Source organism: Tamandua tetradactyla, chromosome 20 (assembly GCF_023851605.1).
Source record: "Tamandua tetradactyla isolate mTamTet1 chromosome 20, mTamTet1.pri, whole genome shotgun sequence".
In the NCBI taxonomy this organism is placed as follows: Eukaryota; Metazoa; Chordata; class Mammalia; order Pilosa; family Myrmecophagidae; genus Tamandua; species Tamandua tetradactyla.
The window spans coordinates 28,738,825-28,753,090 of record NC_135346.1 but is presented as its reverse complement, the minus strand read 5'-3'; the positions used below and the strand labels follow the sequence as shown (position 1 = coordinate 28,753,090).

The following is a 14,266-nucleotide window of genomic DNA, read 5'->3' as shown; positions in this document are numbered from 1 at the left end:
AAAATCACTCGATACCCACACAAATGTTCAGCACTGTTCAGACTGAAGAATAATGACTTTCCCTTCTCCACAATTTTATGGAAGTCCCAGCCCAGCATTTAAGCCAAACTTACATATTCTTATGCACTGGTTTTAGCACTTGATTAGGATAATAGAATTTCTGATGTGTTCTTTAGACCAACATCCCAATGAAAAAGAGTTTTCTTATCTCTTCTTCTTGAACTGTATCTCTGCTTTATTGAGTTTTCCCATAACTTCTTTGTAAGACCAGTGTTCAACTTTGCATAATTCAATTGTAAGTCTCTACCTTTCAGAAATGCAATTCCTCTAACATAAAATGGAGGAGTTGCCAATTTTTATCCCTATGTAATTCCTAAATCGTCCATCCATTTACCTATCTCTGTGATTTTTTTTTCCCCATGGGCAGGGGCTGGGAACCGAACCCGGGTCTGTGGCACGGCAGACGAGAACTCCACTACTGAGTCACCATCACACCACCCTCTCTGTGATTTTAAGCTCCTCCCTGAACCCCACACTGCTGGTTTCAGCTCGGTAACCTCCTGATCCCAACCACCACCAGAGGCTCCTATTCCCTATCCATCAGCAACGAGGAAGTGGAGTTGAAAAATGGCACCATTTTCCTTTATTGCTCTAGCCTTTTAAATTTCCTAAAAGCCTCAAACCTGGCTGTATAGGTGTATATGATTTTCTTTACTAAATATAAAGGGTTAATCTTAAAAAGGAATTACGGAAGAAAAAGGAAAAATTTAAAGAGCCTAGCATAAAGATGAGTTTCTCCAGAGATGAGAAGGAAAATAAGAGTCTTTTCAAATAGGGCTGTGGTGGTGAACTTACCTTGGTATCTGATTCTTCTTCCCTCAGATTTATGACTTTTTCAAAGAGCTGCTTTCTTCCTCCACTTACCTTTGGAAAACACATTGTGCTTGCAATATCTTACAGGATAATGGGAGGAGGGGCTTTGACAATCTCAGGCTTGATGAGCACCAGGTCAGGTGCGAACACTCAAGGTCAATTCTCCTTTGTTCTATCAATGTGAAATAAGATGCTCCTGTGTCTTTTCACCGTGGTGCATATACAGGTTCAGGTACACAGACACATGCTCACACTTACCAAGAAGGAAGCATTACTTCTCAGAGAGAGCACAGTGAAACACTTTTATTTTAAACTGAAGGTTGTGACTACTTAGTGGAATGTAAAGTCTATTTTGTAACCACATTATTTTTAAATAAAACAGAGTAAAGTAGAAGAGAGTAGAATTACAAATAATACTACAACTTGAATAGTGTGTGTGTGTTCTGTCCTGGGATTCTGCAGATTATTTGCTACCTCAATTTTTCTACCCCTTTTGTCCTCTCTTCTACTCCTGACACAATATAATGCATATATTCATGCACTTCACATTATTATTCAATTTCCTGAGGCCCTGCTCATATTTTTCTATTCTTTTCCCTATCTGATCTTTTGTGGTAGAATTTCAGGTGTTCTGTCTTCTAGTTCACTAATCCTTTCTCCTGCCTCTTCAAATTTGCTGTTGTATGTCTCTATTGTGTGTTTCATCTCTTCTATTGTGCCTTCATTCCATAAATTCTGCCATTTGTTTTTTCAATCTTTGAGTTCTTATGTATGGTCACCCGGTGTCTTCTTTATACCTTCATCTCTTTTGTTATACTCTCTGCCAACTCATTGAAATGATTTAGCAGATTTGTTTGAACACCTTTAATTAGTTGTTCCAACTCCTTACCTAATTTGAAGCGTTAGTTCATTCTTGTGATTGGGACATATTTTTGCATTTCCTAGTCTGATATGATTTTTTACTGATACCTAGGCAACTGATTTTCTTGATTAGTTTATTTTGGAGGTCACTTTCTCTCTTTTGTTCATGGTATTCTTGTTGGTTGGCTTTGTTCTCTACCTGTTCTTTGACATTCAGTTAAACCTATTCTAGTCTTCTAGCATAGCTTCGTTTTACTGATCAGAATTTTTTAGCTCTTGTTTTTCTGGTTCTTTCCCTGCCTATATGGAAGTTTTTTGAAATTGCCCTTTGTATGTGTGTGTGAAGTTGTTTGCCCCCAGGAAAAAAACCTCTCTCTTCCCTCTTCCTTCTCAGGGAATTTTGATCTGCTGTTTATTTTTGTTTTGTTTTGTTTTGTTTGCCTCTATATGTTTTTAACACTCCTTTTGTTACCTCTAGCAACTTTTGTCTGGAATTCTGGCTCTGGGAGGAGGGTCTCCCCAGATAGAATCAACCCCAATCATATTTTCCTAGACAAGACAGGCCCAGGACTCAAGACAAAGGTGTAATCAGTATCAAGGTTTCCTGGGGAGGACACTTACCAGGATGCCCATTTTCCTGTGAAGCCTTTTAATTTTGTGGTTTTCTGTCCTGCCAAGAAGATGGTGCTTGTCAGCCTGCAGCTCCCCACCAGCATAAAGTGGTACTATGGCTTTAATTCTCAGCAGGCTGGCTCCCTGCCAGGTTCCAGGTTGAGACAGAGGCTGAGTCCAAAAGTGGGCTTAAACTGTTTCTGTTTTCTAGCTCCTAGGGTCTGGACTCTCTAAATAACAATCTATCACTGCCTGTACTGGGCCTTGCCCCCCCACCTCTTTTTTTGGGGGGGGGGCTGTGAGGGGCAGAGGAGCTGCTCTTCAATTCTCTGTTCCCTACTAGCTGGAAAAGTTACAGGCCTGTCAAACGGCCCACCTTTCCCACTACAGGAATGTATTTGAGACAGACTAGGTTCCACTTTGTATAGGTTGAAACTGTTACATATGTGATACAGGCTGGTTTACAATTTTGTAGGTTAAAACTGTTGCTGATATCCCAGCCCCTTGGGGTCTAAATTCTCTAAATGAGAGCAGTCACTTGTGCTGCGCCCTGCCCCACTTATCTTGGGAAAGACATTGGGTACTTTATCTCACAGACATTCCTGAATACAGTCCTTCCTGGGGCAGTGTTAACATATGAGGATGCCTGTGCTTTATTTAATGGGCTGATAAAAAGTAAAACAAAAAACAAATCCTTTTCAGAGCTTGACCCAAGCCCTCAGGTTCACCAATCAAGAGCCAGAGTTGGTACCTAGGTCTATGTGCCCCTTTTCTTGGGGTTCAGCCCTTTTCCAGTATTCTGAGTCCAGCCAATTCCAAAAGCCTCTGTTTTTTTCATCAGTCCCACCTCCTAACTGCCAGGGAGAGATATCTGGGTTTCTTTTGTTTTGCTTGCCTTATTTATTAAGGTGAGGAGCTTGGAACTTATATTCAGCAATTCAACTTTGTTAATTAAATCTATAATTGGAGCTTGGTTGAGCCCTCATTCCCTTGCTCCTATCAGAAAGGGCTTCTGTTTTCTGATTCCTGCTGGAGACTTGAGACAGCCTGCCATGCTAGTGGAGGAGGGGCACTGGATTCCACAGTGTAGAAAAATTTACTTACCGTTCAGTGCTATGATCTTGGCCCTGCTACCCATTCCAGGCTGGTCAATGATGTAGTCTAGTCACAGAAGTCCCCCAAACAGTTCTTGGTGTTTACTAGCCACCTTAGAGGATGATCTAAATTTCACACACCCCTACACTGCCATCTTGCCCCAAGTCTTTCCATGAACTTCTTAGTGATGCTGGTATTCCTCTCATGGGCACATTTCTTAATGCATTGGTAACTGTTATATTTTTTAGCCCTCTTATAAAGGTTTTTTACCCTCAAATTTCAAATTTGGTGTTTGAAAATCAATAATTCAGATCATTCCATCTACTGGGGAAAAAAAGGGAAAAAAATAAAAGAAAGGCTTGACTTTTATCAAGATATCTGAATGAAGACTTTGAAGTACTAAGAAGCCAGTAAAAAAAAGTGAAGCTAAAACTTGGAATGAAGAAAACCTAGAAAAATTAGCACACTTTTCAATCTCAGTTTTACCATAATGGCTTCTACAAGGACACTTGTGATTTTCAAAAGTTAAACCAATCTGCAGGGCAGGCCACGGTGGCTCAGCAGGTAAGAATGCTTGCCTGTCATGCCTGAGGACCCAGGTTCACTTCCTGGTGCCTGCCCATGTAAAAAATTTTAAAAAATAAATAAATAAATAAATAAAGGGGATGTCTTATAAAAAAAAAACAATCTGCATTGCTAAAAAAACCCCACTTACTCATAATGTGTTAAGAAATTGTTATATTTTATTTGCTAAAATGTTGTTTATGATTTTTGCATTCAAGTTAATGGATATTTGTCTGTAGTTTTCTTTTCTTATATTATGATTTACTCCTTTTGACATCAGAGTAGTTATGACTTTGTAGAATGAATTGGAATATGTTCCCTCCTCTTCAATTTTCTGGAAGAGTTTGTGTAAAATTGATATTTACTTCTTAATTGTTTAACATAATTTACCAGTGATACCACCTGTGCCTGAAATTTTCTTCTTGGAAAGGTTTTAACTTCAATTTCAATTTATTTAATAGATATAGAGCTTTCAGTTTATATAGTTCTTCTAGACTGAACTTTGGTTTTTTGTGTTTCAAAAAGTACATTCATTTCATCTTAGTCATGGAATTCATTGGCTTGCTGTTGTTCATGGTATATTCTTTCAATATTTGTTGAATCTGTAGAGATAGCTCCTTTCTCATTTCCAAAGTTTATCATTTTTGTCTTCTCTCTTTATTTCCTGATCATTTTAGTTAGAGGTTTATCAATATTATTGCTATTTTCAAAGAGCCAGCTTCTGGTTTTATTGATTTTTCTTTATTGCTTTCTAGTGTCTATTTTACTGATTTTCAATTTAATCTTCATTGTTTCATTTTTTATTCACTTAAGGTTTAGTTGCTGTTTCTTTTCCCAGTTGAGGTCAATGTTTAGAGATCTTTCTTTCTAATATATGCATTTAGTGTTACAAATTCTCCACTAAGAACTACTTTAGAAGGATTCTACAACTTCTGATATGTTATATTCTTTTAGTTTAAGTTCAAATTGCTATCTACTTTCCCACTTGGTTTCTTTTTGAAGCCAAGGCTTATTTATAAGTGTGCTACATACTTTTCAAATATTTGGGGATTTTTGAGAGATCCTTATGCTATAGCTTTCTTCTTCAATTCCTTTGTGATCAGAGAATATATGTTATGCAACTTGAAACTTTCAAATTTATTGAAACTTGTTTTATGGTCTAGAAAATTATCTGAGTTGTTAAGTATTTTGTGTATATGCATTGTTGTTTTGGGGTGGGTGGTCTATAAATGTCAATTAGGTAATGTTACTTGTTAGTGTTGCTCAAGTCTACTATACCCTTGCTAATATTTGTCTATTTGTTCTATCAATTATTGAGAGGGGATAATGAAATTTCCAACAATAACCATAGATTCTCCTCCTCCCTACAGTTTTATTCATTTTTGATCCTGAATTTTGAAGTTCTTTTATAAAGTTGATAAGCATTTAAGATTGTTATATTCTCTTAATTAACTGGCCTTTGTCATTATGAAATTATCTTCTTACTATTGGTAAAATTATTTGTTCTAAAATCTACTTTGTCTCAAATTAATATTGCCACTTTAGCTTTATCTTGACTAGTGTGAGCCTGATAAAGCTCTTATCATTCTTTTATCTTTATTATATTTGTGTCTTTATACTTAAAATGTATTTGTTTTAAGCAGTATATAGTTGGATCTTGCTCTTTTATCCAATCTGTCAATCTCTGCCTTTTAGTTGAAGTATTTAGACCATTTCTATTTAATACGATAATTTATATTCGTTTTACATTTGCCACATTGTTTTCTTTCCTTTTTACTTCTTTTCCCCCATATTTTGGATTGAGGATATGTTATGATTTTATTTTATATCCTTTGTTGGCTTATTAGCTGTATCTCTTGATTTGCTATTTAGTGTTGCTTTATGATTTATACCATACATTTTAACTTTAAGTGATATTATACCATTTCACATATAATATCTAAACCTTACAATACTATTTATGCCCTCCTGGCTTTTTATACTAATATTGCCATGCATTTTATTTTTACATATGAAAATAATAATTAGTAGTAATAATAAATTTTGGCAACCTACCTCATTTCGTCACATACATCTCATGTCTTTTCTTTCTGTTCTTCTTGAACCTTTAATAATTCTTGATGTTAGTCCTTGTAAAATTTTATATAATCAATTCTTTAAAGGTCCATTTCTTTGATTAATATGCAAATTCCTTCATGTCATGAATTCTTCCTGTTGTCCTTTTATATCACTCTCCCCCATAAAACATATTGCCTTATACCTAGTGCTGCTAGTAAAAACATGCAAATCTCTAATACATAACTAGCAAAGAGTCAATTAAGCTATGATAAACAACAGTTGCACTCTACACAAATGATCTTATAAGGCGTAATTTTATTTCTATTTTGCAGACAGATTATTAGGAAATTTTGCTCATTATCAAAACAAAATATCTATCTCTTTAGGTGTTTTAGTTTGTTAGAGCTGCTGAAATACAAATGCCATAAAAATAGGTTGGGTTTTACAAAGGGGATTTATTCATTTACAAGTTTGCAATTCTGATACCACAAAAATATCCAAATCTAGGCATCATCAAGATGATACCTTCTTCCTGAAGACATGTTTATGGTGATCCTGGACTCTTCTGTGACATGGCAAGACACATGACAGTGTCTGCTGGTCTCTCTTTTCACTTCTGGGTTTTTTTCCTTCTAACTTCTGGCTTCAGTGGCTCTGTTTCTGTGGGTTTTTCTCTCAGCTTCTGTCTTTCCTCTTTGTCTTTCTCTGAATTTCATCTTCTTATAAAGGACTCCAGTAAGAGGATTAAGACCCATCTGGGGCATGCCTCAACTGAAATAACCTAATCAAAATCCCATCCTGATAGTATTACACCCACAGGAATAGATTAACTTTAAGAACATGATCTTCTGGGGTTCATTCAGCTTCAAACTACCACATTAGGTTACTTTAATAGTATGAGTCTTGTCTATGGAACCATAGACATGAGAAAATTCTGGTTTATATCTTAACAGTCCTGGAAAACCTTCATTTTTTTCAGCTTTGAATTACATCAATGTCTTCATCATTTAATCAGATTATATTATTTTTTTAATCTCTTCTTACAATGTGATGTCTTCTTTTGCATGTATCCATATATGAGTAAGTCCCTTTAATATGGTGATACTTAAAGTTTGTATATTATTCTTGGTCTGTTTTAATTAGTTCATTGTATTATGGGTTCTCATTCTATTTTATTCCAAAACTGTCCACTATCATTCATGTAGCTAAAGTTAATATGAAACTTATCATCAGATTGTCTCCTTGACCCATTTTTTAAAACTTTTTTTTTTATTGTATAGTATAACATATATACAAAGCAAAGAAATAAAAAAGCAATAGTTTTCAAAGCACTCTTCAATAAGTAGTTACAGGACAGACCCCAGAGTTTGTCATGAGCTACCATAAGATCCTCTCATATTTTTCCTTCCAGCTGCTCCAAATAAAGGATGCTAGAGGACTTAAAAAAATTTTATCATCACAATCGACTTTTTTTCCTTTTTTTTTTGTGAAAAATAACATATATACAAAAAAGCTATAAATCTCAAAGTGCAGCATCACAATTAGTGGTAGAACATATTTCAGAATTTGGCATGTGTTACAATTTCACAATTTTAGGTTTTATTTCTAGCTGCTCTAAAATACTGGAGACTAAAAGAAATATCAATTTAATGATTCAGCATTCATATTCATCTGTTAAATCGTATCGTCTATGTATAACTCCACCATCACCTTTGATCTTTCCATCCCTCTCTTTAGGGGCGTTTGGGCTAAGGCCATTCTAAATTTCTCATATTGGAAGGGTCTGTCACTAATATGGGGTAGAGAGGTCGAACTATCTGATGTTCTGGAGAGGCTGGGCTAGGTTTCAGGACTTGTCTGGGCCAGGCACACATCTGGAGGCTGTAGGTTTCTGGAAAGTTACTCTAGTGCATGGAACTCTTGTGGAATCTTATATATTGCCCTAGGTGTTCTTTAGGATCAGCTGGAATGGTCCTGGTTGGGAGTTGGCAGGTTATGATAGGTGGCAAGGTCTATCTGAAGCTTGTGAAGAACAACCTCCAGAGTAGCCTCTCAACTCTATTTGAACTCTCTCTGCCACTGATACTTTATTAATTACACTTCTTTTCCCCCTTTTGGTCAGGATGGAATTGTTGATCCCACAGTGCCAGGTCTGGATTCATCCCTGGGAGTCTTCTCCCATGTCGCCCAGGAGACTTTCACCCCTAGATGTCATGTCTCATGTAGGGAGGACGGCAATGAGTTGGGCTTAGAGAGACTGAGGCCACATCTGAGCAATAAAAGAGGTCCTCCAGAAGTGGTTCTCAAGCATACCTATAGGTAGTTCCTTGACCCATTTTTACTTAAAAAGGTAAGCCTTTTTAAATTGTGATGTTTATGAGTAGATCCTCCTCCTACCACTGTGTTTAATCAACCAGCTTCTACCTTAAATAAAAATAGAGAAAATCTTTCCATGAGACATGTAGTTTGGGAAAATGAACATAGACTATCTCCTTAAGAGAAGAATCACCTTTGCAGATACAAGCTTCGAAGTAAGTTTCATGAAGAGACTATTTATTGAAGAATCAAATGCACATTTTTTATCAGACCTTTGATTGCCCCACATCATCCTAGAAAAATTGGTTTCAGAGTAGAACCTTCTAAATGGGAACTGTTGACCTTGAGCATCAGGGAGACTCGCATGATCCATAACTTGCCAAAGTAAGTTCACCACGACTCTCCCTACAATAGAAACAATATTTTAAAATGAAAGCTATGGAAAACTTAAATGAAAAGTTTACATATTCTTAGACCAAGTCAGCCAGATAAGTGTATTAGCATGAAAGGTGAGCAAACAACCCCCAAATTTCAGCATTGTGGAAAAAAAGAAATTTAATGTGATAGTAAAAAACAAAATTAGGAGCCAAAGAATCTGAAAATTTTCCCTTTATCTAGCACTTAGTAATGTTATACTGTTGATCAAGTCTCTCATCTTCCTAGCTCATTTTCTTTGCTCATTCATTTCATTCTTTCTTTCTCCCTCCCTTCCTCTCTCTCTATCTCTTCCCACGTTCTCTTTCTTTCTGGAAAATATTTTGATTCTCAGTAAACAATATCAATTTTCGACTTTACAAAATCATTACCTAGAGTGCACAGGTAATTCAGTGGTTAGAATGCTCACCCGGGGAGACCCGAGTTCGATTCCCAGACCATGCACCCCACCCCCTCAAAAATAAATCATTACCTAGTTTTTTAAGTAGCGAAGGTGGTATCTAGTAATATGGGAGGAACTATTTTTGCAAATAATATGTTGAACTCAGTACTTACAGAACAGCATTGCAAAATGCACATTTGTTGGGATATTGCTGTCCATCAGATCCACAATGAGGTATGAATTCCATGGTACATACTGCAGAATATACAGTACATTGAATCTGCTCACCCATTAAAAAATAAGCAAAATCAGTTTCAAGTTTCAAATAATTCATAGAAAATGAACATTTTAAAGATGCTGAGGCATTTAGTCCTTATCATAATAGAAAAATATATATATATATATATACATCCTATGAAGCTTACATCCTCTGACCCAGTAATGGTGAGAATCTCATCATAACAAGGTACAGCTCAGCTCATGTGTAGGCCCTCCCGCTCACTCATTCCCTACATCTACATAATAAATGCATCCTGTGGATTCATACTTAATTTCTGAACCACCCCCCTCCTCTCCACACTGTTATCACTTAATTCAGGCCCTCAATATATCTGGCCTAAACAGTTGCAATTGTCTGCCAATTTATTGCTGTTCCTTTATGCTTACCTGATGTTCAGTCACCCTCCATGCTGATGTCAGTGTGATCTTTCAAAATCAAATTCAGATCTTGTTCTTCAAATACTTAATTGATTTCCCCATCAGAAGAAAGTTCCCTCATGGCCCCTATTTATCTCTCTAGACTCATCTGCTACCATCCTCTGCTTCCTATACTAAGTTGTAGTAGTTCAATGACTGAATTTCCAGAGTTTTTCCTGCTCTCATACATTGTTGTGCCTTTGCTTATGCTGTTTTCCCTATGTTGCAATGTCTTACTCACTTAGCCCAACAGGCTAACTCCTACTACTCATTTAAATGTCAGCACAACTACTTTTAGACAATTTCATGACGACATGTCTCTCCCTCACCCATGGAGTTGGGTTAAGTGTCCCTCCTTAAAACAAATTATTTTTACTACCACAATCCCCATTTACAATTCTCTTATATTTCAAACTATATTAACATTGGTAATTTCTCACTCACACAGAGCTCTTTTACCCCTGAGTTCATTGCCTTCATACGTGTTCTTGAATTTTTTCATGATTTAAAAATAATTTCCTTTATCATTATTGGAGTGTCTTTTAGTTCTAATAATCCCTTGAAATAATCTTCTAATCTATAATAATTAGTTGAAACATTAGAAATTAACCATATGTTTCCCTTTTGTCCCAATTAAGGGCTATGAATACGGTTTATGAGTATTCCTGTGGGTAAGTAAATTCATTATACTTCATGTCTTTTGTTTACACTGGCCAGATGCTCTGCCTATAACCACATATAGTGATAGATACTTTCTAGAAAATATATCTTAATAACGTTAATCTCCATGAAAGTGAGGGATTATTGTAACATTTATACTAAGAATAAAGAAAAATGCTACCAATACTTACACACTCATTATCATGAAGTTTTCTCAGTTGAAGTCCTTTTTCTCTGGAAAAGAAGATTTTATTGAATACATAACATAGGTATTTGGGATTTCATAGTGCACAGTGTAAAATAGAGTCACACGACATTCTGTATTGTCTGTTCTGGGTGAGAATGAGTAGTTCTGGTTAATATACTACCTTAATTAGGTGATATTGAGTGTAAACATTTTTGACAGAGATTATTTTTCAAATGCTTATAAAAAATAAAATAAAAACTAACAAAAGATTATAAAATTTTAAAAATAGTCTGTGAATACTCAGTTGAGTATCAAGGACATAATATAGTGTGAAAACATCTTCTCACTTAAGAAAAAAAAAAGCCCAAATCTCTGTCACTAAATCTATGTGATTGTGTTATAGCCACTTTTTCTTTCTGAGATTTAGATTCCTGCCTTCTGAAAAAGAGGATATGATATAATATAATTTACAAGATCTCATCCATCCTTAATCTTTTATGATTTTATTGGGGTATGAGAAACACTTGCAATTACACTGGACTGCCAATGTTCAGAAGAACTGGAAAATAAGAGGTAAAAAAAGGAGGGAAAAAGGTAAGAAGGAAGAAGTGCTTATTTCTATGACTATTCACTCTGTGTCAGCTGCTTTGCTAAGATTTGTTTTATCACAATCAATCCTAAATGTTATTCTAATTTCCATTTTACAGATGAGAGAACTGGAGCTTATAATGGCTTCGGTATTGCCCTGATATTAGCAATGTGATAAGCACAGTCTGGATTCCAATCCAGATACCTGACACCAAAGCCTATGATTTTAACCTTTAATCATAAGGTAGTGAATTCACTTTGCTGGAATAGCTGGAAATTACAATTCTTTCATTCTAGAAGTTTAGAACTTCTTAAAATGAGGACTTTTTTTTTTAACAATTCCAAATGGATTTTTGGAATTATCAACTTGCCATCACCAACTCCACCAATTTAATATTAATTCCAACTATCCATTTGTACTATCACTGTCTTCCCTTGACTTTTCAGATGATCATGAGAAGCAATATGGATTTTTTCCTGGAGTATGAAGGTTTGATCAGCCTAAATACAGATTTATGTGTGCTTTTTCAGCTCCTATTATGCAGAAAGAAAGATTCACGGAACTGTGACAAAATATATTTACTGACTGATTCCCAGTTTCCTCAGGTGTAATGTGAGTATAAAAACTTTCTATGTGTACCAGCTAATGCCCAAATAATATGAATGAGCATTTGGCTGTACAGCAAATATATATATGATTTCATCTATCTATCTATCTATCTATCTATCTATCTATCTATCCTTTGAGATAAAACTAAACCTTTTGTTGCCACTGTTTTAACTAAGCAATGTCCAAGAGTTATTGAAAAAGCATGCCGCAAGGTAGAATGTGTCAAACCAGATTATAGAAAACCAAGAAGACTTATGCCACTGTGGGCTTCTGATCTAAAAGAAGGGCTCCAAATGGACACTTACTGGTTTTTCATACAAAGCATGCATTCACTGTTGTACGTTTGCTGGTCTGTACCACATATTGGTCGAAATATCCTTGGGCATATCTTGTACCTTAGATATCTGGAGCAGTCCACCTGTAATCGGAACAACAACAAAAAAATGCCTTTAATGATTTTCTCTCAGTTCCCACAGGCAATCTCCTAGCAAGATGGAGAAAGAGGAAGGCGGGTAAAAAGAGCACTAGCCTCTTCAACTTTTCAGCAAACACATCCACAGCATAGTCAATAGACGAGGTGCTGTGTTACAGAAATGAATCAGACATGATAAATACCTAAATGCAATGAAAAATCAGTTGTTTAAGAGGGGCATATTGATCTCTATTTTTAAGATTGTAATGGGAACCTGATAACCTGATGGATTCTCTGAATGTGAAAAATACCCAGAAAACTTTAAAATGTTGCCTAAAGGTAAAGGTTCAATTTACCTTTTGCAGGAGTTTCCTATTACAAACTTTAAAGAAAGAAACACAACCAGGCAGTACAGTGAAGGAACACTGAGGAATTATTTCCATCCTTGGTGGGCCAGTTAAGCTACTTTCACAGCTCCTTTCACAGCCCTGATTTCATTTTTTGTAATTGTTTTAAAAGCTTTTTGTTTTCTTTTATATTTTTATTTCTTCGTTTTTATTTTTATCTGATTTTATTTATATAAAGACTATACAGAGAAGGTTATACTCACCTCTGTCCCTTTTGTTTGATCTCCAGAGGAGAGTGAGGTCAGACACATTGGAGAAAAACAAAAATCCGCAGTTAGAAGCATGAAAATGTTTCCATTATTCATAGCAAAGAAAACCAATTTCCAACATTTCTAGTATAGCCCCACCCTAAGAGGGCCGAACTCAGGATGAAGACAAAGGTGTTTGTACCCTGAAATAAATAGGGAGAAAAGCCCTGTCATATGAGAAATGGCTGGGACCTCACAGGGTGTCCAGGAGTTCCTGTGAGCATGCCTATGGTTAGAACTGGTTTATGGTTCCAAAGCTCACAGGTTGTCTCTGAAAGGAGAATTCAGAAAACTGAGGGGTCCTGACCAGGAACTGAGCAGAGCTCACAATCCTTTATTCTTCTCCTCTCTTTTTTTCACTGGAGATCTGACCCCCACCCCTTTGTTAATCAGGACAATGCAAATAGATACCTTCTAAAATTTCTACAGATTTTAACATTCTATAACTTAATGAAGACAGAGTAGATTGCAGTCAACACTGGAAAGGAATCCTGACTCACCAAGGGGAGAAGCAGCCCATGTAGTTGCTGCCAGAGCAAGTATGACAGAAGCAGCGATGCCCTGCATGGTGATGGTAAAGGAGATGGTGGAGATGTGCTTCTCTGAGAGAAGTCCAGGGATCAAGCAGTCTGCCAAATATATATATATATATACACACACATGTGCCAAGGTAGGGTCCTCCTCATTAGAAACTGACCTTTTCAGTGGTGACTGGTAGTTTACCCAAGAGAGGGATTTCTCAAGGCAAATTTCATTATCATTTGACATATACACAGTTTGAACAGTTACACCCTGGAAATCATCTACCAAAAGACTTCTTGAATCATGTTCCGCTTATGTTCTTAGCAAATACAATGTCATTGCTATGTTTGAGAGCAAATAAAATCATAGGTGCTGCAAGAGGAAATAAAAACTTACATGTCAAATATAAAGGATATTAAGGTCATATTACCTTTAGGTAATTTGAAATAAAAAACAGAGGCAATGAGATATTTCTTTAAAATACACAGTAGTAGATGACATTAACAGCACTGATAATAACTTGCTTTTATAGAATATATTTTATGAGGGTACATAACATGCATTTGCCTATTTAGTAATTAAAGCAAACTTGTGAAATATCAATCTCAGTAGTGTTGCTATTTAATGGATGGAGCAAACTCAGAAAGATTCTGAGACCCAGGTTTGATTCCCGGTGCCTGCCCATGCAAAACAAGAAAAAAAATCAGTTGGCCATAAACATAAAGGATGATTTCTGAACT

The 14,266-nt window shown here is 36.0% G+C and overlaps 1 protein-coding gene across 1 annotated transcript; it reads right to left on the bottom strand.

Annotated features, from left to right (window-relative positions):
* Nucleotides 1-8,595: 8,595 nt before the first annotated feature.
* On the bottom strand, nt 8,596-13,648 carry LOC143663953 (double-headed protease inhibitor, submandibular gland-like). The gene is made up of 6 exons (XM_077137357.1): nt 13,505-13,648; nt 12,960-12,979; nt 12,243-12,355; nt 10,744-10,786; nt 9,370-9,476; nt 8,596-8,784 (listed from the first exon to the last, which is right to left on the bottom strand). The coding sequence occupies exons 1-6, from the start codon at nt 13,569-13,571 to the stop codon at nt 8,730-8,732; spliced, it is 405 nt and encodes a 134-aa protein (XP_076993472.1). The 5' UTR covers nt 13,572-13,648; the 3' UTR covers nt 8,596-8,729.
* Between the last annotated feature and the right edge of the window lie 618 nt (nt 13,649-14,266).

Excerpts from the sequence above, each read along its gene's own strand:
- LOC143663953 (XM_077137357.1), bottom strand. The coding sequence starts at position 13,571 with ATGCAGGGCATCGCTGCTTCTGTCATACTTGCTCTGGCAGCAACTACA. Across the intron at positions 12,356-12,959 it reads ATCAAACAAAAGGGACAGAG|GTGGACTGCTCCAGATATCT; the intron begins GTGAGTATAACC and ends TTCCGATTACAG. Across the intron at positions 8,785-9,369 it reads GCATTTTGCAATGCTGTTCT|GGAGAGTCGTGGTGAACTTA; the intron begins GTAAGTACTGAG and ends TTTCTATTGTAG.